General features: G+C 40.0%; 1 protein-coding gene across 1 annotated transcript in view; it reads left to right on the forward strand.

Moving 5' to 3' along the window:
* The first annotated feature begins 10,505 nt into the window (after positions 1-10,505).
* Positions 10,506-27,486, forward strand: part of LOC140460945 (histone deacetylase 2) — an 87,952-nt gene continuing 70,971 nt past the window's right edge. The window contains exon 1 of the mRNA XM_072555705.1: positions 10,506-10,580. Within this exon, the coding sequence (XP_072411806.1) occupies positions 10,529-10,580 (52 nt within the window). The 5' untranslated portion in view covers positions 10,506-10,528. The remainder of the gene's footprint in view (positions 10,581-27,486) is intronic.

Consider the following 27,486-nt stretch of genomic DNA (forward strand, 5'->3'; position numbering starts at 1 on the left):
TTTCAGACTGTAGGGATTCTATGATTCACAATTGGATATGACAGAATTGCAGAGTCTAGATCTCATTATTTGTTGTTGAATTGCTTTTGCTTCTGCTGCTTGGCATTCAAGTAGCCCTGTTTTGTTGGGTTGACACCTCATATTTAGGTGTGTTTGGTGTTGTTCCTGGCATGACTTCCTACATTCTTCACAAAAACAGGATTGATAGTAATGATAGAGTGGGGGGAATGTTGAGACATGAGGTCACAAATTGTGTTAGGGTACAACTCTGCTTCTGATGGGCCACAGTGCCTTACTGAGCTCAGTCATGAGTTATTTAAAATCTATCCTATTTAGCACTGTAGTAACACCAGATAACATGATAGAGGATATCTGCTGTGTGAAATCAGGATTTTGTCTCCACAAAGACTGTGCAGTTGTCACTTCTACCCAAACTGTCATGGACAGATACAGTTGTGGCAGGCAGATTCAGGAGGATGAAGTCAAGTATTTTTTCCCACTTGATGGATCCCTCATCATCTGTTTCAGGTACATTCTGGCAGAAATATCCTTTAGACCCCAATCAGTCAGTACTAATACTGCTGAGCCACTCATGGTAATGGACCTTGAAGTGCCATGTCCAGAGTATACATTGCGTCCTGCCACATTCTGTGCATCCCCCATGTAGTGTTTAAACTGTAGGGAGAACAGGGTAATCAGCAGTATGTTCCCTTACCCAAGTTTAACCTAATGCCATGAAATCTTATAGGATCTAGAGTCAATGTTGTTGCCTGTCAGGGCAACATCTCCCTGACTATGCTGCCACCTCTGCTGGGTCTGAGCTGCCACTGGGACAGTACATACATTAGGAAGATATCTGGCATTTTGTCAGGTATGATTCTGTGAGTAAGATTATGTCAAGCTGTTGTTTTACAAGTCGATAAGATGATGGTAAGGTGGACTTTGTAGGGTTGACAGGCCTGTGGTTGCTGTTCTGTTTTACTGTGCCTAAGTCAATTCCAGGTGGTCCATTTGATTTCATTCCTTTGAGACTTTTCAGCTATATGATACAAAGAGTGAATTGTTAGGCCATTTTAGAGGGCACTTAAGAGACATTAAACATTACTACAGATCTGGATACATATGCAGGCCAGACTAGGTAAGAATTAAAGAGTTCCTTTCCTATGGGTTATTGATGTTACAGATGACTAGTTTGTAATATAAAAACAGAAAATACTGGAGAAACTCAGCAGATCCAGCAGCATCAATGGAGAGAATCAAAGATAATGTTTCAGGTCAATGACCCTTTGTCAGAATTCAGATCCTTTGATGTAGTTGCAATTCTGCTAAAATTAAAAAACAATTCAATAAAGGCAATTATGATTCGGTTTACTTATTTTCCAAGTCTTCTGCAGAAAGCCAAATGTGCATAAAGCAATGTGATTCATCAAGTCAGGAGATTGAGACCACATTCTAAATGATGGTTGTTTCTTAACATACCTAAGCTCAGGAAAATATCTATGTTTTAATTTTCTACTCTTTTCTTCACCTTAAACATGTCTCAAGTAATTGTTTTTGGTGAATTACAGACCTTTTTCTAATCAATCTGTTCATGTATTTTAAAACACTTATCTATAGCAGACAGGATTCGAACATAGACCTTTTGGCCAAAATGGAAGTCACTATCACTGCCCCAAAAGAGCCCTCAGAATGAATTATAGATTAATTAAGGTCATCATTCTGGTACAAATACTTAACTTGTTTATACTAAATGCCTCTGTGCGCTGTTTTAATGTTCAATCAGTTGTGGTTTAAATAAGAATTCTTGTTGTAAAATAAACTTAACCGTGTGTGTCCTCTGCTTCCTTGTGGAGGTGATTGAATGTAGAAGGGGACCCTCAGTTTTACTAGTTTCAATCTTTAACTTTTCTTTGAAAATTGACTTGAAAAGAGGGCATCGTGAGAGATTTTAGGAAAGTAGGAGTGACCTGTGTAATTATTTGATAGTGGACATGTGCTGTCATCTTTCAAGATTTTAGATTGTTTGGTTTAGGGTGAATACATTATGTTACCATGATAAATACCATTATGTTTCCATTCGGCCATGTTCTGCTCTCAAGGAGTTAAATCCACAGAATGCACAAGGTATTTGGGAAGGCATATATTCCAGCCAGCAACTGAGACCAGATGAAGTGACTGTCAGAATAGTATTTCTTGCATACTATATCAATTCATTTGAACACAGCAGGGGATTTCTGCCAGGGGAAACCCAGACTTAATAAGGCACGATAAGGATTGATTGCTCATACAAAATAACAATGCCTGACACAGAGAGCTGAAACAGATCAGAAGTTAAGTATTTAGTTTCCTTTTAATGTGGAACATAGGCATACTCTAGAAATTTAGAGCCGAAATACCAACAAAGGGAAAGGTCACCTCTTCATAAAGATAGACCCAGTCAATTAAGTTTATGAAAATGAAATTTGGCCTGAATTAAGGTCTAGGATTGTGTATATTACCATATTTTATGCCATGCAGTGTAATAGGAATCAGTTTCAACTCCACTGCCTACTGTATTTTGTTTATTCATACATTGTATGCAAAATACATTCATTGGTTATTAGTTTATAAATGGCCTTATGAGGTCATAAAGCTATTATCAGCACAGAAAGAGATCATTTAGTCTATGTGGACTTTCCATGGAACAATTCGGCCAGTCCTATTCCATCCAGTCTATCCTTATAGCTCTGCAAGTTCATTTTGTTCAAGGTTTCATTCCATTTCCATTTGAATCTTTGATCCTCTCAATTTTTCACGCCCTCCTGAGTAAGGCTTGATTATTATCACTTATTGTGTTCTTTGGCATATTTCCCCTGTATCATTGACCAAAATATTGGTTAGAGTTTTCCCTTGTCTAAAGCAATGTGGGTAACGGTGAGAAATGTGGGAAAATATGGTAAGAATGAAAACATCTGATTCTCAACATCAAGAAAATAATTCCAACTTTCCCCAGAGGTTTTTAATGGTAAGATCAGAAATTTACTGATAAGCAGCAACAATCTTATTTCTATGCCCTTGTATCATTAATACACTAACTCACCTTATTTATATGCAGCATGTAATTCTCACATCCTCATATGCAAGAAATTACATGATGACATTTCCTGACTTGAAAGTCAGGATGATTACATAACAGATGCTGCCTGCTTTCCACAGCCTCTATCATGATGCCTATTCACTTACCTGCCCTTGAATGCTCCATGGGCAGCATTATCATCCACCCAGCATCCAAGGTTGGCATTGGCAAACTGCCAGTCTAACCAGATTATTATGGTTGATCTTGGACCAACTCAGAATACACATCAGCTTTTCAGGATCTCACTTTGGAGCTCAGGGACATGTTTGACTTACATGCTCCTGCCAGGTTATGTTGTGCAAGGGGACATAGAGTCACTTTATGTATCCACACAGGATGCATCATTTGGCAATTAGCTTCATTTCTTCATAATCACACACTTTATGCTTAGCTGGAGGCTACCAGCATCAGTGTATAGCATGGATTTCTTGCCAAATGGTGGGAAGAATTGGTAATTGTTGAGGATCGGGGTGGGTGGCAAGAGCTATTGAATGGAGATGCTGAATGCAATAGTGAGATTGATAGTCCATGAGCAATAATGAACTTTCTGTGCAGTGGCAGAGTTAGAGTGAACGTGAGGTAGCAGAGAGAAGATAGTGGCCCTTACCCTTGTAAAGGTTTTTGTCTTTTATCTTATATTGTTGTACATTACATCTGACCCTGGAGACAGCATTGACACTTGCTGCTATCTACATCCAGACTGGCTTTGTTTGATACCTTAGCCTTCTGTAATGGCCCACGTAGTAGAGGATAGCCTTCCTTTCGACCACCTGTCTGGCAGGGCCTTCAGGTTCCAACCTGGAAAGCATGGTACCAGCTTCCTTATCTGAAACATGTTGGGTTTTTTTTAAGGCTACAGCATGCGAGATAGTTCCTGGCTGATAGCTTCTGAAGTGGTGTTCAACTGTTGTTTAAGTATGGTAGCAGTGGCTTGAATGTCAGAAGGTCCAGGCAGCAGTAGGAATTTGATTTCATCTGCCATATGACAAGGAAGTCAAAGAGACCAGTTGCATAAATAAAGAGATGAAAAGCAAGAGATAGTATGAGAAAGGCCTCTGTGAGGTACGACAGGACATCAACCATGAAACTCCCTGAGAATATCACTCAGCCTAAACATGGAAAATTCCAGTCCTTTAATTCTGTGTTCCCCAGTTAATAGGAACAATTTTTCCTTGTCTATCTTATCCAAACCTATCATAATCATGTACACTTCCATCAAATATTCACACACAATATTCTTTTGTTAAAAAAAAGAAATTATGTAATATTCCATTTTCCTTTCCTATTACCTGCTGAACTTGCATGCTAGCTGTTTATGACTTATGCATGAGAACTCCCAAATACTTCTGGGCCATAACTTTCTGAAATCTTTCTCCATTTAAATAATATTCAGTTCTTCTAAACTTGCTGCAAAGTGCATAAACTTACATTTTCCCACATGATATTCCATCTGACAGGTTTTTGCCCACTTCCTTAATCAGTCAACATCCCCCGGTAGATTCATGTCATCCTCAGTATTTGCTCTTCTCCTTTTTATTGCCACCTGCAAATTTGACAATTGTACGTTCACTTTCCTCATACAAGTCATTAATACGTGTCTCAAATAATTATGGCCCTAGCACTGATTCCTGTGTGACTCCAGTAGTTATAGGTTGACATCCTGAAATAGCCCCCTTTATCCCAACTCTCTGTCTCCTATTAGTTTCCAATCCTATGTCCATGCTTATATAAAAACCCCAACATCATGGGCTCTGAGATAATTAAATAACCTAATGTGTGACACCTTATCAAATGCCTTCCGAAATTCCAAATATAATATATCCATTGCTTCCTCTTTATCTATCCCACTTGTTACCTCTGCAAAGAATTCTAATTAATTTGTTAGGCTTGATTTTTCCCTTTATGAAGTCATGCTGTTTCTGCTTGATCATATTATATATTTCTAAATGTTACACCCTTTAAAATAGGCTCTAATATTTCTCCACTAACAGATGTAAAGCTAATTGACCTGGTTTGTTTCTGCTTCTGCTTCTAAATAAGGATGTTACATTGGCAGTTTTCTAATCTTCTGGCACTTTTCCAGATGTATGGATTTTTGGAAGATCACTACTAGTAGTCTTTGTAGCTACTTTGTTTAATATCTTTGGATCTTTCTTATCAGGTCCAGCGGACTATTGATCTTGAGGTCTATTAGATTCCCTAGAACTTTTCTGTTGTGATAGTTATCATATATATTTCTGCTTCTCCTTTTGCCCTTGATTATTTACTACTTTTGGAATGCTATTAGTGTCTTCAAATGTGAAGACTGATGCAAAATATATATTCAACTCCCCTGCCATTTCCTTAGTCCCCAATATTATTTCCTCATCCTTATTCTATTTTAGCTTTGTCTTCACTTTCTTTTCATACATTTAAAAAGCTCTTGCTGTCTGTCTTGTTACTAATTGCATACTTACCCGCAAAATGTATCTTCTGCCTTTTTGTGTTGTTGACTTTTAAAACTGCTCAGATCCCACAATGGAGTTAACCACTAATGGCCACTAATCTTAGAATATTGTTTTTTTTTCTTTCAAGTTTATGCTATTCTTAACTTCTATGGTTAATCATAGTTTCTACAATCTTCCTCATTGGAATAAATATTTGTTGTGAAGAATGTCCTATTTTCTTAAATTGCTTCTAAACACTGCAGAGCGGTGGTAGTCTGGAGGATGGAGCTCTATGTTGCAGAGGCCCGATGCCAGTTCTCCAAAACCACATTCAACCTCCTCTTTGATGAGGACACCACCATGGCCCATCAGGCCAAAATGAGTCATACTGTCCATGACCTAATTGCCTCATCTCCCCTCCACTGCCTCCAACTTTAGAGTCTGCCAGCCCTGCGCTGCCCAGTTCTACCTGCTCCCCAAGATCTACAAGCCTAACTACCCCAACCGACCCATCATCTCTGCATGCTCCCACCCCACCAAATCTATATCTTCCTATCTCAACTCCATCGTGTCCTCCTCGGTCCAGATACTTCCCAGCTATATCTGCAACACTAACCATGCCCTCTACCTCATCAGTAACTTCCCGTTCCTGGCCTCTAGGGCCTCATCTTCACTATGGGCGTGCAATCCTTTTACACATCCATACCTCATAAGGATGGCCTTCAGGCCTCAACTTCTTCTTCTGCAACAGATCCATCCAGTCCCCCTCCATCAATACCCTCCTTCGCCTTGCCGAGCTGGTCCTCACCCTTAATAAATTTTTCTTCAACTCTGCCCATTTCCTCCAAATACAGCGGGTGGCCATTGGCACCTGGATGGGCCCCAGCTATGCCTGCCTCTTTGTCAGCTATGTCGAACAGTTTCTCTTCATTACCTACACAGGCACTATGCCTCTACACAGGCAACTCTCCCACCATTATATTGATGACTGCCTCGGTGCAGCGTCCTGCTACCAGGCTGAACTGGAGCAGTTCATTGACTTTTCCCACAACTTCTTTCCTGCCCTTAAATTCACTTGGTCTATCTTGGACACCTCCTTCCCCTTTCTTGATCTCTTCATTTCTATTTTCAGCAACAGTCTATAGATGGACATTTACTATAAACCCACAGACTCCCATAACAATCTGGACTGCACCTCTTCCCGCACAGTACCCTGCAAGAACTGCATTTCGTTTTCCCAATTTCACCACCTCCATCACATCTGCTTGAACAAGGAGACATTCCACTCCCAAGCATTCCAGATGTTCACCTATTTTGAACAATGTACTTTTCCCCCCTCTGTCATCCAGACAGCTCTCCACCGCACCACCTCCATTACCTGCTCCACTGCTCTAAATCTCGCCCCATGCAAACACGATAAAGACAGGGTCCCCCTTGTCCTCACCTACCACCCCACCAGTCTCCGCATCCAATGTATCATCCTTAAACACTTCCGCCAATTCCTATTAGACCCCACCACCAAGAACATCTTCCTATCCCAACCCGTCTCTGCTTTCCTCAAGGACCGTTCCCTTTGCCAATTCTTGGCTCACATTACCCCCACCCCACTCCCTAACTCCCTGGTACCTTCCCCTGCAAATGTAAAAAATGTAAAACTGGCCAGCACACCACTCCCCCTCACCTGCATCTAGGGCCCCAAACAGTCCTTCCAGGTGAGACAAAGATTTGCATGCCTCTCCTCCAACTGAGTTTACTGTATTCGGTGTTCCTGATGTGGTCTTCCCTACATTAGTGTGCCCAAACGTAAGCTAAGGGCATGTTCTGCTGAGCATCTCAGCCGGGCCTTCAGGGGCCAACATGACCTGCCAGTCACGCCCATTTTAATTCCTCTTGCCACGCCCTTTTAGTCAAGACTATCCTTGGCCTCTTTCATTGCCACAGTGATTCAGATCGCAACTTGGAGGAACAACACCTCATCTTCTGGCTGGGCAGCCTACAGCCTGGAGGACTCAACAGAGAGCTCTCCAAATTTAAATAACTTCCCTTCCCATCTCCCGACTCCCTTCCCAGTCCCTTCCCCACCCTTCCATTCTTGTGACTGACCCTTCCTTCCAGCTACCAAATGGATTCATTTCTCCCAGAACATAGACTTCTCCACCCCCTGATGCTGCCTGACTTGCTGTGTTCATCCAGCCTCTTGCTTGTCTAACTTGGATTCCAGCAACTGCAGTTTTTTTTTGTTTCAAACTTCTTTCAAACCACTTTAGCTAGCAGTTAGTCCTCATTCCTTTGTAATTACCCTGATTTAAGTTTACCACAGTTGTTTCTGACTCACATTTCATCTTCTCAAACTGAATGCTAAATTCTACCATGTTATGACCACTGCTTCCAAGAGGATATTTTACTCTGACATTATGTATTAAACTAGCATTATTACATCACCATACCTTAAATAGCCGGGTCCCTGGTTGGATCCACAACATATTGTTCTGAGAAACTTTCTCATATGTACTGTATGAAATCTTCCTCTTGGCTACATCTGCCAGTCTGACTATTCCCAATCTGAAAAAAGGCTACAATCTTCCAGGAATTTTTTTTTGCCTCTTTTTATTTCTTAACTCCATTAAATTTGACATCTTCTGATCGAAGATCATTCCTTGCTATCATACTTATTTCTTCCAGTACTAACAATATTTCCCTACCACCATTTCTTTCCTGCCTGTCCTTTTTAAAATTCAAGTACTTCTAAATATTTAGTTCCCAGCTTTGATCTCTCTGTAACTATGTCAATAGTAATAAGATCATACTCAATAACCTGCATGTGTGCAGTTAATCAATTTATTTTGTTCTGAATACTATGTAGTTTAAAGTGCCATTATCTTCTTAACCATTCCACCTCATCCTGACCCTACTTACTGCTGGTTTTCTCTGTTTGTTCACTCTGGCCCTTTCTGTCCCATTCATGGTATCATTATCAAAACAGTTGCCCTGTAATCTTGCCATACTGTCTTTTTTGTCACCCTACATTTACCCTCTCTTTAATCATCAAACATCACTCTCTTTAATTAGTTTAAAGCCTTCCTTAAAAGGGACTTTTGGTGTTGTTTAATGTGGTGGTTAATCTGTTATATACATATTACACAAGGATGTAGATGTTCTTTAGAAATGGAACATTTGTTTTTCGTAAAAGAAGGCAAAGATATACCAATATATGTATGTATATGATAGTTAAAAAAACCTGACAAAAGTATCAAAACAATGTTTCAACCTGTTTTTCAACATCATCAATTATAAATATTCAGTCTCTGAGAAATTGTTTTCTTATCTTTGCTTTTTAAATCTTTTCTAAACTTTTTTTTTCCTTGAGCTGTAAAGACAATGTTATAATTCCTTTCTAATCTGATGACATTATCCTTTCACAATTCTCTGAGCCTGAACTTTTTCAATTCTAAAAACTTGAAGATTTCTGTCAAAAATCTCCTGGACTGGAAATGCCACAGACGAGAACTAATTCTCCTGAAATGCCTGGTTCCCCTGAAATGGTTTCATTCCCCTGCTAGAGGACTGCTCTATTTTCTGAACTGAACTTGCAGTTCTTCTGCTCCTGCCACACACCATCCTGATTTGAAACTATATTACCATTCCTTCAATTTTGTTGGGTCAAAATCCAGGAACTCCATCCCTAACAGTAGTGTGGGTTTTTCTAAACCCCAAGGACTACAGTGGTTATATAAATAGCTCACCACCACCTTCTCAAGAGCAAGTAGAGATAGAATACTTGCCTAACCAGAGACACCCACATCCTGTGATCAAACCTAGAAAAACACACACTTGAATTTCATCATGGACACAGGTCAAAAAATAAAGTAAAAATAGATGACCAGGTGAAAAAGACAAAATGAAAATTGCACCTCATTGAACAGAACTTATTCAAGCTGCTGGATCAATGAATGGGATCGTGGAGTAGGGAGTGAATGTATATCAGAGAGTTGGCATTTCAGCCTGTTTGGTACAAGTTGGTTTGCAAAACAATAATATTGCCATTTTTTTGACAACAGGTTTAATCACAAAGTTATATTTGGGTCTGAAAGGGAATACAGTGCTGCACTAAAATTCAGTTAAAAGTGCATAGGGGCAGCAAATGCACTAAAAATGACCATATCACACCATCAATTAGGTAAGGGCAGAATGGTGTTGAGTGTAGGTCTTAGAATGTGAACACCTATAATTGTGGGTGAATCTGAGACATTTTGTTTTGATGAGATTTTCCATATCCACAGATGCGATTACACCTGCTGAGTATTTTCAACGATTCCTGTTTTTCACACAAGTTTATTGTACACCCAATCCAACACTTGCACCTCTAAACCATGTTTTTATTTCAGGTGGTGGATCATGGGGGCGTGCAGCTTATTTCAGAGGATAATGAGTAAATCCTTGATTCAAATAACTTTCCACGCTTGAGCAAAACTAACCGGAACGACTTAAACTAAGGCAAGTTATCCCAGAGATGCAACTTTTAATGTATCTCGTCTACTCATTTATATTTGCTCGCCTCGTTAACCAGGGATATCTTTGTTAAAGCAAAATAAAAAGCTGCAAATATCTCGCTTTTGGAGACACTGGTGCATCCAGGTGCGCCCTAAGGTGCAGTAGCTGCACGAACATTGCTCTGCTGTACCGCGCGCTCCGCTCGTCCCCGCGGCTGTTTGTCTCGGTGCGAGTGCGAAAGGGAGAGAGGGCGTGGTGGGACTGTTCCATTGGGGGAACCGGGGGGGGAGGAGAGGGAATGGTGGATGATGTGATTCAAACAAGAATAGGAAGAGTGAACGCTATGAGCCACTGCGAAGAGACAAGAGTATTATTTAAATATTATGGTATACTGTCTCCTGTGGTGAAGGGGAAAGAGGGTGATATCTCAGTGAGCTCACGGACCACCCCCCGACCCGCTGTGGTGTCGGCTTCGTTCTCTCGCGCTGCTGCTGTCATGGCGCTGACTCCAGGAGGAGGGAAGAAGAAAGTTTGTTATTATTATGATGGTAAGAGAATGGAGACTGGGGCGGGGAGGGTATTACAGTGCTGGGGAAAGTGGAAAGTGAGTGAGTTAGAGACGGGGTGAAGGTGTGTGTGAGAGAGAGATGGATGACGTGCTGGTGAATCCCCCCCCCAGTGACAGTCACATCCTCCCTGTAATGTGGTGACCAGCACTACACAGTGTACACTCCAGCTCTCACCTGACACAATGATTTCAGTGAACCTGCACCCCCTTACATGGCCGGCCACCACCTTCCCAAACCACTGGAGAAAGTTGGAGAATAGGGAGAGAAAAAGGAGAGGAGGATGACCACTTTGCCAGCTGTATCCAACTTAAGGAAAAAGTGGAAACTTGTAACAGCAGTTCGTTCTTTTGGGTGGAGGTGGCATTTAGCTCTTTTTTTTCTTAATATAACTAGTACAAATGATAGTGGGAGCTTGGTTTGGAGTGGATACAATTTTGCCTTGAAATTCCTTGATATTGTGCACCAGTGTTGTCAATTACAGGTAAGTTGTTTTCAAGAGACATTGCAACTTCAGGCCACTAAGTGTAATCATGTCTTTAATGGGTTTTCCAATTCAGTTTTAGCTCTGGGAGGAAAAGTTCTTCTGATAGAGTCTCACAGCGTGGAAACAGACCCTTCAGTCCAACTCGTCCATGCCAATCTCGTCATCCCAATCTGACCTAGTCCCCTTTGCCAGTTTGAGTATCCTCCCCAGAGTAATTATGCAAAGCTCCAAAAGGATGCTACATTTATTGAGGATAGTTTACAGTCTTTTTATAAAACACCTTTTGGCATATAGTCCTGTAGTCAAAGTGATGGTTGTGTTTTGGGAATTTATCATTTGTGCATTGTGCAACTTTCAGGCCAGTGGATATTTATTCAGTTCCTATTTCAAACAGTTGATCAGCATTGCATTAACTACTTTTGTTCGAACATATTCATGGAAACATTGATTTTGACACTACTTCCTAGGAAGTATTGCCTCCCTTAGATATTTTTCTCTTTTTGCTTTTATATTTACTTTGAGTTGTTGAGTATAACTGCACAGAAACTATTAGGTCCATGTCAACTTCCTTTGGAGCAACACAGCCAATTTCATTGTCCTCCTCTATACGTGGAGTCTTGTGAGTTTATTTATCTCGAAAGTTTTTACGATTTTCTTTTGAAATCATAGATCTACACCTCCTACATACTCCACCATGTACGCAGTGAGTTCAGGGTCATCATCATTTGCTGTATAAAAATATTTTTCATATGCCCCTACATTTACAGAGTCATAGAGATGTACAGCATGGAAACAGATCCTTCGGTCCAACTCGTTCATGCCGACCAGATATCCCAACCTAATCTCTTCCACTTGCCAACACCTGGCCCACATCCTTTCCAAACTCTTCCCGTTCATATACTCATCCAGGTGCCTTTTTAAATGTTGCAATTGCAACAGCCTCCACCACTTCCTCTGGTAGCTCATTCCATCAACATACCACCCTCTGTGTGAAAAAGTTGCCCCAAGTCTCTTTTATATCTTTCTGCTCTCACCCTAAACCTATGTCCTCTAGTTCTGGACTCCCCCACCCCAAGGAAAAGACTTTGTCTGTTTATCCTATCCATGCACCTCATGATTTTGTAAACCTCTATAAGGTCACCCCTCAATCTCTGACGCTCCAAGGAAAACAGCCCCAGCCTGTTCAGCCTCTCCCTGCAGCTCAAATCTTCCAACCCTAGCAACATCCTTGTAAATCTTTTCTGAACCCTTTCAAGTTTCACAACGTCCTTCCGATAGGAAGGAGACCAGAGATGTGTACAATATTCCAAAAGTGGTCTAACCAATGTCCTGAACAGTCGCAACATGATTCCCAACTCCTGTACTCAAAACTCTGACCAATAAAGGAAAGCATTCGAAACACTTTCACTATCCTATCTACCTGCAACTCTACTTTCGAGGAGCTATGAACCTGCACTCCAAGGTCTCTTTGTTCAGCAACACTTCCAAGGACAGTACCATTAAGTGTATAAGTCCTGCTAAGATTTGCTTTCACAAAATACAGCACCTCCCATTTATCTAAATTAAACTCCATCTGTCACTCCTCAGCACGTTGGCCCATCTGATCAAGATCCCTTTTTAATCGGAGGTAACCTTCTTTGCTGTCCACTACACCTCCAATTTTAGTATCATCTGCAAACCTACTAACTGTACCTCTTATACTCGCATAAAATCATTTATATAAAAGACAAAAAGTAGAGGACCCAGCACTGATCCTTGTGGCACTCCATTGGTCACAGGCCTCCAGTCTGCAAAGCAACCCTCCACCACCACTTTGTCTTCTACCTTTGAGCCAGTTCTGTATCCAAATGGCTAATTCTCCCTGTCTTCCATGACATCAAACCTTGCTAATCAGTCTCCCATGGGGAACCTTGTCGAACGCCTTGCTGAAGTCCATATAGATCACGTTCACCAATCTGCCCTCATCAATCCTCTTTGTTACTACTTCAAAAATGTCAGTCACGTTTGTGAGACATGACTTCCATGCATAAAGCCAAGTTGACTATCCCTAATCAATGCTTGCCTTGCCAAATAAATGTAAATCCTGACCCTAAGGATTCCCTCCAACAACTTGCCCAACACCGATGTCAGGCTCACCGGTCTATAGTTCCCTGGCTTGTCCTTACCACCTTTCTTAAATAGTGGCACCATGTTAGCCAACCTCTAGTCCTCCGGTGTCTCACCTGTGACTATCGATGATACAGATATCTCAGCAAGGAGCCCAGCAATCACTTCCCTAGCTTCCCACAGAGCTCTCAGGTGCACCTGATCAGATCCAGGGATTTAAACACTTTTATGCATTTCAAGACACCCAGCACTTCCTCCTCTGTAAAATGGACATTTTTCAAGCTATCACCATCTATTTCCCTACATTCTATATCTTCAGATTCCTTCTCCACGTAAACACTGATGCGAAATACTTGTTTAGTAGCTCTTCCATCTCGTGGCTCCACACAAAGGTTGCCTTGCTGATCTTGGAGGAGCCCTATTCTCTCACTATAATCTGTGTTTCCAATCCACGTGACACCTAATGGAAATAGTTTTTTGTTGTCTGCCTTATCTAGACATGCCAAAAGCTTTGCACTTCTCTAAAATCTTTCCTGAATTACCTGCAAGGAGAATAATTCCAGTTTCTCCAACATTGCAACTAAAATTCCTTGTCGTTGTGATCATTCTGGTAAATATGCTCCATTCCTTTGCATCCTTCCTTACATCTGGTGACCAGGATGGATTACAATACACTGGTTGTAGCCTCAGCTTTACAATTCAGCATAATTTACTTTTATATTTAATACTTCTGTAGCCCAAGACCCCAAACACTTTACTGGCTATTCTCAATATTTTGGGCCACCTTCAAAGATTTATGAGCACAAATCATAGTTCCTTTGATGCCTGCACACGCTTCAGCATCATATTATTTTGACTATATTTTCTTTTCCTACCCCTTTGAGCATATGAACTAAGAGTAGGAGCAGGCAATTCAACCCTTTGAACCTGTTCCATCAGTTGATAGAATCATGGCTGATCACATCTCAGCCTCCATTCAATGTTCCTGCCCACTCTCCATTACTCTTCAATCCATTACTAATTAAATGTCTGTCTATCTTCTACTTAAATTTACTTAATCTCTCAGCCTCCACCACACTCTGGGCTAGTAAATTCTGAGATTCGCAATCCTTTGAGGGAAGTAATTTCTCCTCATCTGTTTTAAGTCTGCTCCGTTATCTTAAAACTATGACCTCTTATTCTAGATTTCCCACATGAGGAACTATCCTTCTATGTCTACTTTGTCATCCCCTTTAGCATCTTATGTACCTCAAATTCTATTTTATTCCAATATCCAAATTTTATATATATATATCAAAAGAAACCGAGGTACTAACACTGAATCCTGGAAAACAATCCCATCAATCAAATCCAGTCTGAAAAACAACCAGTTTTCTGTCTTTAAGTCTTTTTTTTGCTTATCAAGACTGACATTGACTCCTATTCCTCTAGTCTCAGTTTTGTTAACCTTTCAATTTTGTATATAGTACTTCAAATAATTAAAAAATCATATAGACAACTTTCATTGCATTCCCTTTATTAACTTGCTTTGTTACTTCATCAAAAAAAATCAAATAGATTCCTCCGGGACTGTGGACCTCTTGAGATTCCTGTTGGCTTTCCCTAATTAGTGAGAACCACCTCTGGGCTTGTTGATTTTGTTTTGAAACCTTGCCCACCACTGATGTTAAATAATTTTAAGGGATGACCTTGCACCCTTTCTTGAATAATGACATCACACTTGCCACACTTTGGTTCTCTGACATCTTTCTTGAACATGGAGAAGGTTGCAAGATGTTGGTAAGCTTTTCTGCTACCTTGATTTCTGCTTTTTTTAATAACCTGGGATGAAAGTCATCTGGACCAGGTGAATCATCCATTTTAAGCATAGTTATCCTTTCCAGTTCAACCAACTTATCAATATTCACCTCATAAATTACTCCAATATCTCCGTTTCTGTCCATATATTGGCAGTAGCCTTCCTCTTGTAAACATGGACACAAAATGTATATTAAGTATAATAGCCTTGCTCTGCACCTTTAATTTTAGATCAAGCATAGATCACCCAAATTGTTTCATATAGGCCTCTCTCCTCATTCCCCCTCCCCCCTACTCTATTTGTTTACTCTTTGCATGCCAGTAAAAGTTTTGTGTCCCCTTTTATGTAACTTCCATGCTATTCTCAGTCTGTCATTGAGAGTCATGGAGATATACAGCATTGATGTAAACCCTTCGGTCCAACTTATCCATGATGTTCAGATGTCCTAAATAAATCTAGTCCCATTTGCCAGAAACCTTTCTTATTCATTTACCCATCCAGGTGCCTTTTAAATGTTGTAATTGTACCAGACTCCACCACTTCCTCTGGCAGCTCATTCCATACACACACCACCCTCTGTGTGAAAACGTTGCCCCTTAGATCCCTTTTAAATCGTTCCCCTCTCACCTTAAACCTATGCCCTCTAGTTATGGACTCCCTCACCTCAGGGGAAAATACCTTGTCTGTTTACCCTATCAATGCGTCTCGATTTTATAAACCTCTCTAAGGTAACCCCTCAGTCTCTGATGCTCCAGGGAAAATAGCCCCAGCCTATTCAGCCTCTCCCTATAAATCAAACCCTCCAACCCTGGCAATATCATTATAAATCTTTCCTGAACCCTTTCAAGTTTCACAACATCCTTCCTATAGCAGAGAGATCAGAATTGCATGCACTATTCCAAACGTGGCCTTACAATGTCATATAAAACCACAACATGATCTCCCAATACGTATACTCAAGGTACTGACCAATAAAGGTAAGCATACCAATGCCTCCTTCACTATCCTACACCTGCCTGTGACTCCACTTTCAAGGAATTATGAACCTGCACTCCAAGATCTTTGTTCAGCAACACTTCCCCAGGACCTTACCATTAAGTGTGTAAGTCCTGCCCTGATTTGCTTCTTTAAAATGCAACAGTTCACATTTATCTAAATTAAACTCCATCTGCCACTCCTTGGCCCATCTGATCAGATCCCATTGTACTTCCTCACTGTCCACTACATCTTCAGTTTTGGTGTTATCTGTAAACTTAGTAACTGTACCTCCTTTGTTCACATCCAAATCATTTATATAAATGATGAAAAGCAGTTGACCTAGCACCGATCCTTGGGGTACATCGCTGGTCACAGGCCTCTAGTCTGAAAAGCAATCGTCATCTGCCATCCTCTTGCTCTTAAGCAGGTGGTGGTGAGCTGTATTCTTGAAATGCGGCAATCGGTATTGAGCCAGACCTGTATCCACACAGCTAGATCTCCCTCTATTCTGTGTGATCTAACCTTGCTAACCCAGTCTACTGCGAGGAACCTTATTGAACGCCTTACTGAAGTCCATATTAGTAAACCAGCTGCTCTGCCCTCATCATTCCTCTCTGCTACTTCTTCAAAAAACTCAAGTTCATGAGACACTATTTCCCACACACAAAGTCATGTTGACTATTCCTAATCAATCCTTGCCTTTCCAAATATACATAAATCCTGTCCCTCCGGATTCCCTCCAACAACTTGCCCACCATCGATGTCAGGTTCACCGGTCTGTAGTTCCCTGGCTTTTCCTTGCCACCTTAAATAGTGTCACAATGTTAGCCAATCTCCAGTCTTCTGGCACCTTGCCTATGGCTATCAGTGGTAAAAATACCTCAACAAAGGGCACAATCTCTTCCCTAGCTTCCCATGGAGTCCTAGGGTACACCTGATGAAGTCCCTGGGATGTATCCACCTTTGTGTTTTAAGACATCCAGCACCACCACATCTTTTTAAGGACATTTTTCAAGATGTCACTTCAGTTTGTTCTCTAACTTCATAGTTGCATTCCAGGGAAACCTCACTTCATAGAAAAAATCACTAAATATAAATAATGGGGCCTTTGGGAAAAGTGGGGTTGGGGCAGACCAGCAAAGAATATAATTTTTGATCACTCAAAAAGCACCCAAAAGTCGAACACATAATACAGCCTGAACGAAGGTATTTATCAATGAAACAAAAGTAAATTTAACACTTACTTCTGAAAAATATTGTTTATGCAGGGGCAAGGGTCATCATGGTATGTAAGGTCGACTTCCTCATTCCTGTTAAGCAAGCTATTTCACATTGTCTCCTTCTGCCCAAAATGCTTTGTAATATCTAGCTTCTCTTCAGTGTTCTAGCCATTTTTTGGATTCACCACCTGCAATTTTATCACCAGGACTTTTCTTGCTAACATTCTTGTCACTATTCCCTCCATTTTTTTCAAAAAAAGAGATAATCTAGGAATAGTGTTCCTCTCAAGAAAGCTGCTCTGTTGGCAGCTGACATCGGCACATGCACAGAACGGCATGAAGACTTCAGTGTAGACATTGTGTGTGCAGAACAGTGCAGAGATTTTGGCGCAGACATTCGTGCATGCGCATAATGAAGCACGCAAAACGATCACTGCTGGAATTGCGCCATTGGGAACAGAGGTAAGCGTTCCCAAAACATTTGTTCCTTAATTCCTCAGCAACATTATAAGCAAATCGCGCTGCTGGACCGCGTGTTATCCGCGAACTACCTGTATTTATTTCCCCACATTCTATATTTTCCATGTCCTTCTCCATGGTAAACACTGATGCAAAATACTTGTTTACTATCTTCCCTATTTCCTGCGGTTCCACGCTAGGGTGGCCTTTTTGATTTTTAAGTGGCCCTACTGTCTTCAAAGTTAACCTTTTGTCCTTAATGTATTTGTTGAATCCTTAACCCTATTTGCCAAAGCTATCTCATGACCCTTTTTTGCCCTCACAATTTTCCTCTTCAGTACACTCCTACTGCTTTTATACAGTTCTAGAGAATCTCTCAATTTCTGCTGTCCATACCTGATATATGCTTCCTTCTTATTCTTGAGCAAAATCTGAATTACTTCAGTTATCCAGCATTCCCAACACCTATCAGCCTTGCCCTTCACCCTAACAGGAACATACTGTCTCTGGACTCTTGTTATCTCATTTTGAAGGCTTCCCATTTTCCAATCTTCCTCCATTTTAAAACTTTAACTTTTAGATCCAGTCTATCCTTTTCCATCACTGGAATTTTAAAACAAATGGAATTATGGTTACTGGCCCCAAAGTGCTCCCCCACTGACACCTCAGTCACCTGCCCTGCCTTATTTCCCAAGAATAGTTCAAGTTTTGCACCTTCTCCAGCAAGTACATCAACCTCCTGAATCAGAAAAGTTTCTTGTACACACTTGACAAATTCCTCTCCCTCCAAGTTCTTAACACTATGGCATTCCCCATCTATGTTCGGAAAGTTAAAATCTCCTATCGTAACTCTGTTATTCTTAAAGATAACTGAGATCTTCTTACAAGTTTGTTTCTCAATTTCCCAGTGACTACTGGGGAGTCTATAGCACAATCCCAATAAGGTGATCATCCCTTTTTTAGTTCCAATTCCACTCAAATAACTTCCTTAGATGTATTCCCAGGAATGTTCTCCCTAAAAATGGCTGTAATGTTATCCCTAATCAAAAATGCTACTCCCCATCCTGTCTTGCCGCCCCCCCCACCCCTGATCCTTCCTATACCCTGGAACAACATGCTGCCAGTCCTGTCCATCCCAAAGCCACATGTCTGTAATTGCTGTGATATCCCAGTCCCATGTTCCTAACCATGCCCTGAGTTCATCTGCCTTCTGCCTTCCCTATTAGGCCTTTTGCATCAAAATAAATGCAGTTTAATTTATCAGATCTCCCTTGTTCCCTACTTTGTTCCTGCGTGCCCTGTGTATTCAAGATATTCTTTTTTTTTCAACTGTGCCAGTTTCTGCCATATTTTCCTCTGCTCGTTCCCTCTCAGGTTCAAGCAAGAAGAATTTACCTAGTGTGTGTCAATGATCTTTGAATGACAAAGAAGATAGAGAATATAACAGAGGTCATTGGTTCCAGTACATTTAACTGAAGTTAGGTTTTAACATTCCCTATCTGATTTCCCCTTTACTCTACATTTTCTTGTTTTAATAAGTTCTGAAGATTGATTTCATTTGCACGTTTGTTCTCATTCCAAATTAAACTCATGGTGGTGTTGATGTGCAGCACATCTCATGCTTTAAACCCCACAATCCTGTTTATCCTAACACATTACTCACCTGCCTTACCTTTATAGATCATAAATTTCTTTTAGTGCTGTATCCTACCATATATGGTCAAAGCCTAGGATGCAGCTAGCATTGTGGAAGTGATGCGAAGTACTGAAGACTAGGATCTGAAGTCAGTGGAGCTGTTGGTTTGGGGCTGAGGTTTGTGGGTTGGAATCCAGCAGAAAAGAGTGGGATTGAGACTGCTGAGATTAGATCATGAACATGGGTGTGTGGAATGGGGCTGAAGAGAATGGGCAAAACTGTGGTAGCTGGACTACGATGTAAGCAAATGTGAGGTTATCCATTTCGACTGAAAAAAAGATAGATCAGGGTACTGTCTAGATGGTATGAAGTTAACTACAGTGGATTCCCAAAGAGACTTGGAGGTTAAGTTGCAGATAGTTTCTAATCAAGCTGTTTTGGGATATAACACACACCTCTGGAACAGATGGGATTTGAACTAAGGCCTCCTGATTCAGAGTTAAGGACACGATCTCTGCATTGCAAGAGCTTCGGGGTTCAGATGCATAGTGCTTTGAAATGTCATAAACAGATGCAAATAAATCTAGAACGTTAATGGAATGCTGGCCTTGATATCTAGAGGATGGAGTACAAGTTTGCAGAAGTTATTCTGCAGATATACAAAACCCTGGTTAGATGCAAGTTGGAGTGCTGAGAGCAGATCTGGTTACCACAAGGATATGTTGGCCTTTGGGGGAGTAAAACAAAGGTTTATGAGAATGATACCTGGACTTAAGGGGCAAAGTTATGAGAAGAGATAATTAGTGCTGTTTTCTCTAGAATTTAGAAAGTTAAGAGGAGTTCTGATAGAAGTGTTCAAGATATTAACAGGAAAACACAAGTAGGTAAAGGTAAACTACTTCCACTCATTGGAGATTCTAGAGCTAGAGAGCATTGTCTGGGAATTAGGGCCAGACCTTTCAGGAGCGACATAAGGAAGGACTTCAACCCACAAAGTGTGGTAGATGTTTGGAACTCTCTTCCATACATGGCAGTGCATGCTGGATCAGTTGTTAATTTTAAATCTAAGATAGATCCGTTTTTGTTAAGCAAAGGTTTTAATAGAAATGAGCCAAAGGCAGGTATATGGATTAGGTCCTCGATTTGTCATGATCTCATAGAATGGTAGAACATAATCAAGGGGTTAAGTGGCCTACTTTTGTGCCTTTGTTCAGTGGGAAGAGGCCATATGAGTAAATGGACACTGAGTGGATTGGATGGTATGAGTAACCATGAAGGCTTGGATGTGAATGTAGGGTACTGTGTGGAATGGAGGGCGAAAGTGAGTGAGGTCTAGGTAGGGTTGCGAGGATGGGAATGTGGTGGGGTGGGGAGTTGGGAAGAGGCTTTTCCAGTCGGGTACAGGACCTAATTTAATTACAATATGGGAGGGAGGTTTCATTGCATATTCCATGGTCACAGAAGATTGAGTTTGGCACAACCTAACTGAATGCGTAAAGATTTTTTACGAAATATTTTAGCAACTGGGATTTTCACATTTACTGAATGTATTCCAATAAAAGCTAATTTTTGGCACCAAATATTTTGGCAGAAAAAGAAGTTGACTTCTCCATGAATAATACTTTTGATAGGTTGAAATCAATAATATGTTTGGACCTTGCAGATTACATTGGCACCGGTTGCTGACCATGGTCCTGAATCCAGTGGACACTGCTGACTGAGACTATCTACTTGTGTTTTCTGATGTTTATTCAGGGGAATAAAAAACCATTGTGAAAAAGAATCACTAGACTGATCCACCAACCTCATTCCCAAAGCTAGCAGACATTTTATGTCATCATAAAAGATTTAGCGAAAGGTCAGGGTGTGAATTTTGCATAAGATCAACAATAGATACGGTATATGATGTACTAAGGACTACTTTGTTGTTTTGGTTTTGCTGTCTTCTGGACTCATGTTTTTTAAAAACTATGTATAGGATTTGAGTATCAAATGGGGTAGATGTTAGCAAACTATTGAAGGTGATAGAGCAGGTTGAGAAAGTGATTAAAAAGGCAAATATCCTATGCTTTGTAAATAGTGACACAGGACAAAAAAGTTGTGATGAACCATTATAAAATAATCGTTTGTTCTTCCAAACTCTGATTTTGTTGTAAGGCTGTTTTGAATTGTTCCTAGGATCCCTTGAAAAGAGATTTGGCAATTTGGGGCTGATTATCTGCATTGAGAATTCAGAGGTGATCAAAATGCTCAAAGGGACAGACAGGGTAGATGCAGGTAAACTGCTTCCCTGAGTTGGGAAGTCTTAAAATCAGGGGGACACAGTTTAAAATTAAGAAGAATGCCAGTAAGATCCAAGATGAGGAGAAAGTATTTTAGAGGTTTGTGAAACTTTGGAATCCTCTCCTACAGAGGCCTGAGCAGGCTCAGTTTTTTGATTCTGTTTAAGGTAGAGATTAATAGATTTCTGATTATTGGTGGCATACAAGGTTTGGAGATGGGATGAGTAAAAGATTTTGAAGTGTTTGACCCGCCATGCTAGTATTAAATGGAGGAACGAGCTTGACAGACTTAATGGTCTTCTCCTGTTTTTGTGTTTCTACTAATATAGTCACCTCATAACTCAAAGTTCTTTCTTTTAAGTTGCTAGATTATTCAGTTTTTCATGCAAAAAAAAAAGTTGAACGATCAGACATTGAGCATTAACATTAAGGCATTGCTGTTTGATATGTCATGACAGTTGAAAATTAGTTTACGATAAACTTGGACATTACATTAGGTGTATTTGTAATATTTAGATCCATTCTCAAAAGTGTGCATCTTTTCCTGAAGTGCGACATAAATTTGATAACATGGGATGTTTCCAGAAGCATTGTTCAAGGATTACATTTGCTCATAAACATTCATTAAAATGGAATACTAGGGGAACTGATAAACTGTTTAATCATCTTATTAATCAGAATGTTTTAATTCTTCACCCATGCAGAGTATTGTTCTCTAAACTGTTGTTTTTTTTCTTTGCTCTGCCCTCTTAGTAATTTCAAAATTTCCTAAATAAATGGCAGCAAGTTATGCAGATGATTTCTTCTTCTCTATAACCAGTTTTTACAAGATTTATTCCATTTTGAGTTCACAGTGAGCTATTGGTATCTTTCTGTTGCACAATGTATTGTAGAATCACAGAATGCCTACAGTGCAGAAAGAAGCCATTCAGCCCATCAAGTCTGTGCCAACCCTCCGAAGAGCATCCCATCCAGATCGACCCCATCTCTGTAAACCCACATGGTGTTTATTACAAGCTATTTAATTCTTATGGCATAGTGTCAATTATACAATTACCTGAAACATCAATGTTCAAATTGTCACAAGCGGGCAAACGTAATTACGGTTTAGGATGTGTTAAACAATTATGCCATAAGTTAAAAATAATTTATGTATCTATATATTTAGATATAAATTGGTTTGATTTTTCAATTACCATTTCCTTAACAAAAATGTTCATTTATCAGGTGTTAATTTAAGTGGGGGTGACAGTACTGGTGCTGTAGGTGAGTTTTTAGATTTTGATCAAAAACTGAAGAAATATTTCCCTATTTATGTGACTCTGATCTCCAATTATTGTAACATTACCACATTTAGTAAGCAGATTCAAAACAATCCTGATTGTTCTCCTTCACTTAGTTATTCAAATGTCATTTTTCAGAAATGATAAATTGATGTTCATTCGGAAACTGTGGAGAGGCAGTGCTTTCATTACAGGACTCTTCCCTCCCTTCTCACACCTCCGTAGGGGAAAGATGGGGAAAAAATAGGGTAAAGATTCTTGCCTTTCTTCTTGACTCATGATTTTGACCTGCCATCTTGAGTTTCCTTATGACCGACCATGACTGCTCCAATATTAAGTAACTCTTTTTTTAAAAAAAACTAATTTTTTCCAAAAAATTATGCCAAAAAATTAGTTTTGGCATAATTTGCTCAATTGCTTGGGAACAGTTTATGTTGTATTTTCTGAATGTTATAAATATGTTGTTGTTTTGTTACTAGTTGGATAAATTCTATGTCGGCATATCACTATTTAAGTGGAACAAAATTTCTGTGAAATTGCTTTACTATATTCCTCTTCTCAATACTATGAATGTTTATTGAGTTTTCTTCTAGTTTATGTACTCAAAACTATTTAGTACTTTTGAATTTACATGGGTCAACAATTCAAATGTTTTCGACAATTCTATGCAATAAAAATAAGTTTGAGCTGAGGAACAAGACCTGCTGAGTTTCTTTTCCTTTGCTATTTTTGTATATCTGCAACGTTATATAACTTCAGAGGATTGGACAGAGGTAATTTTAAAAATGTATTCTTTTTGTGGGATGTGGGAGTATCTGGCTAAATATGGAATAGTGGCACAGGCTCAATAAACTGAATGGTCTCCTGTTTTTCTGTTCCAATTAATATTATCACCTCATAACTCAATTTCCTGGATAAAGGGCTTGTCTTCTGAGGAAAGGTTGAGCGGTTTGGGGGAAAAGGATGAGAGGTGATCTTATTAAAACGTAAAAGGCAAGATTCAAAAATGTAGGTGCAATCTTGATGTAAATATGTGATGCTCACTCAATTAAAGCAACAGAAGATGATTGTGATGTGCTTGACAGGACTGATGCAGAAAGGATGTTTACCTTGTCAGAAAATCTAAATTATGGGACATAGTTTCAAAATAAAGGGTGTCCCTCTTATGATTGAGATGAAGAGGAGTATTTTCTCTCAGAGGGCTATTAATCTTTGGAATCCTCTCTCCCAGAGAGCAATAAAGCTGAATGACTGAATGCATTCAAGGCTGAGTTAAACACATTTTCGGTCATCGAGGGAATTGATAGTTATGCACGAGGGGTAGGTGCGTAGGCAGGAAAGGATAGTCAAGGCCCATAATCAACATTGGTGAGTAAAATGAAGGAAACTCCAAAGGGTTTTTTCAAACAAGATTTCAGAGCAACATAATTAGGGAAAGAGGAAGGCCCATTTGGGACCATAGAAACAACCTGTGTGTAGGCCTAGAAGACTCTACAATCCTCCGAGTGCTTTCTGTCAATCTTCATTACGATAGATATGTCACCCCTTTCTGTTATCAGAGTGGAGGACTGTGAAATATTGGAAGAAGTTAATATAAAGAGGAAACAATTTTAGATTGGATGAATCTGCAGACCTGGATGAGAAGTATTCCAAGTTGTTGATGGAGAAGATACCTTTGGTCTAGGCTGTAATTTTTAAATCCTCTCTGACAACAAATCACGTGACAGAGGAATGGAAGACTGCTAATGCTGTCCATTTATTTAAACCAGAGAAGAATTTGACTAGGAAGTACAAGGTCAGTCAGTCTCATCTCAGTGTTGGGGGGTTATTAGAAAAATATAAGGGACTAAATATTCTGCACTTGGGGGGATGTGCATTAATCAGGGAGAGTAGCATGCATTTGTTAAGGGGATGGTCACGTTTGAAAAAGATTATGGAGCAATTTGAGGATATAACCAGGAGACAGGAGATACAGGTGTCTGAAATTATAAAGGGCATTAATAGCTCGATAGGAAGGCACTTTCTCCATTAGTAGAGGGGTCAATAAACAGGGGTCATAGATTTAAGATGAGAGGTAGAAGGCTAAGACGAGAATTGAGATATTGTTTTTACTCCAAGTAGGTTGGAAGTCTGGAACGCACTGCCTGAAAGAGTAATTGCATCAAAAGCTCTCATATCATATTTTGATATTTATTAGTCTTCAAAGTTTATAGGCCAAAGGTTGGAAATTGGGATTAGTAAAGTCAGACCTTTGACTGACGTGGACATGATACATTAAATGGTCTTCATTATTGTCTATGGTGTTATTAAATGGAGGAGTGTGCTCAAGGGGCCAAATGGCCTACTCCTGTTATGATCTTATTCTGATGATTTTTGGTCTGTGGTGAAAGCATAAGAAAATAGTATGCATTGGATCACTCAAAGATTTTTTTTGTCATTTTTTGCTCATCCCTAGTTGCCATCGAGAAGGTGCAAGTCAGCTGCCTTCTTGAAACATTGCAACCATTGGGCCTGTGGGTAAATTACCACAGGCTATTTTAATTCAGCTACTTATTATTAAATCTCACAGACAATCAAATACTGAGATAATTATTTAAACTTTATTGCATGCAGCAACCAAATAAGACCCATTAAGCAAGTAAAGCTTCACAACCCAACTTGGGTTATTATCCGATTAATGGTGGGATTTAGCTACAATTCCATTCAACAGTGTCTGTCTGTGGATGTGTCCAGGGTTTGATCATTTTACATTGTTATTCTTCAAAATTCCGTGTTGAAGAATATGGAATTGAATTCTTATGCGATTTTCTCTTTTTCAAGTTTGTAGTGTGAATATTAGTTTGTGGTGATCCATTAGATTCTTTCATCCCCAACATTGAATACACTTCTGGAATCCTCAACGTTGCAGCTCTTATCAGAAGTAGCTCCCTGTTCCTTGTTACATTCGGTGTTCAGTGTGAAGACACAACTTTTCCTACAATTAACCTTTTTACCTTATTCATTCTGTCGGCTTATTCTCTTTGTCCCCTTCATCTCAGGAAACAGCTGATTCCAGAAAGAGTTACAGCTGATTCTTTCAATTCATGAAGTTACTAAAGTTCAGAAAGATACAGTATCACATTGGGGTATAGGTCCAACCATTGTGCTGTTAGGAAGGAATTTTGAGGATTTTTATCCAAGGACAGTGAAAGAACAATGATGTGTAGTTTTGGAGGGATCTTTTAAGTAGTGGTGTTTTCATTCATCTCTGCCCTTGTCATTATTGATGTTTGAGGTTATGGTTTTGGAAGATCCTGTTGAAGGAGCTTGGTAAGTTGCTGCAATGCACAGTGTATATGGCATACACTGCTGCCATTGCTGATGAAGATAGCAAATGTTGAAGGTTGTAGAAGGGGTGCCAGTCAAATTGGCTGCTTTGTCCTGGATGGTCTGAGTTTCTTGAGTCTTATTGGAACTGCACACATCCAGGAATGTGGAAAGTATTTCATTACACTCCTGACTTGTGCCTTGTAGATTATGAACAGGAATTGGGGGTCAGAAATTGAGTTTCTAGTCTCTGATCTACATTTGTTGCTACAATATATCATGTGGCTGTTCCGGTTTAATTTTATCTTGGAGGAACAACCTATGGGGAAGTGAGTAGCATGCCCGTAATGGTAAGAATGTACTGGTACTCCACCATTTATTTTGGGCAGAAGTCCCATACGGTTCGCTAATATCTCGCTGAATAGCTCTCCAAACACTGTCTGGGGAATCATAGATGCATGTCTTATTGCAGTTTGGAGCTTTACCACAACCTGACAGGATTAGCAGATTCTCAGAAACATTATTACATTTTTGAGCAGCTGTGGCCAGTAGAAAGGTTGGCTGATGTGGCCTTGGGTTTTGCATTTATCAATATGTCCCAACCATGGAATCTCATAAGCTAGCTGCAGTATTTTTCTTGGCAACACCACTATCTGGCAGATTAGTGTTCCCTACTCATTCGTGAATCTGTGGAGTAGGGAGTCTTCATTCATTTATCACTCCCATTTTAATATTGTAATGTTCAGGAGCTACTTCTGCCCAATATCATCGTGAATGAGTCTGAACTAGCTTTTATTTTTAGCAGCTTGTTGGGCTGTTACCAACAAAGTATTTTTATTTATCACATGCTTGGGGTCTTCTATACTCCCAACAAAGATTTAAGGTAATGAGATTTGAGGGTCTTCTATTTGCAGTGCCACCTCAGCCTTCACTAGCTGATCTTGTCAGTTATAGACTGCACAGTCAGGGAAATTGCCGGGCATTATTTCCTACAGCAGTTTGGTCTGTCTGATCTCAGTGGGTTTCTCAGAAAGCAGTAGGGATATTATTACCTTTGAAGCCACCAGGTCCTTGCTGAGGGGGCAGGTTGAGTCCATTCATAGATAAACCAGTTTGAAGTATGCTTTCTCCCTCTGAAGCTGCTTCTGCTCTTCATCAAATAGGACCTTTCAAAATCTTGCTGTCTCCAGGCAGACACTGAACTTAGGTCTGCAGTCAACTTTTGGATGTATGTACTTTATTGTTTCAAAAAAAATCATAATTAAAATTCTGTATGTCTATTGGTGATCCATGATCATGGCAACTCTTTTAGTACTACTCAACAACAGAATGA

This window comes from Chiloscyllium punctatum, chromosome 3, assembly GCF_047496795.1.
Source record: "Chiloscyllium punctatum isolate Juve2018m chromosome 3, sChiPun1.3, whole genome shotgun sequence".
NCBI classification, from domain to species: Eukaryota; Metazoa; Chordata; class Chondrichthyes; order Orectolobiformes; family Hemiscylliidae; genus Chiloscyllium; species Chiloscyllium punctatum.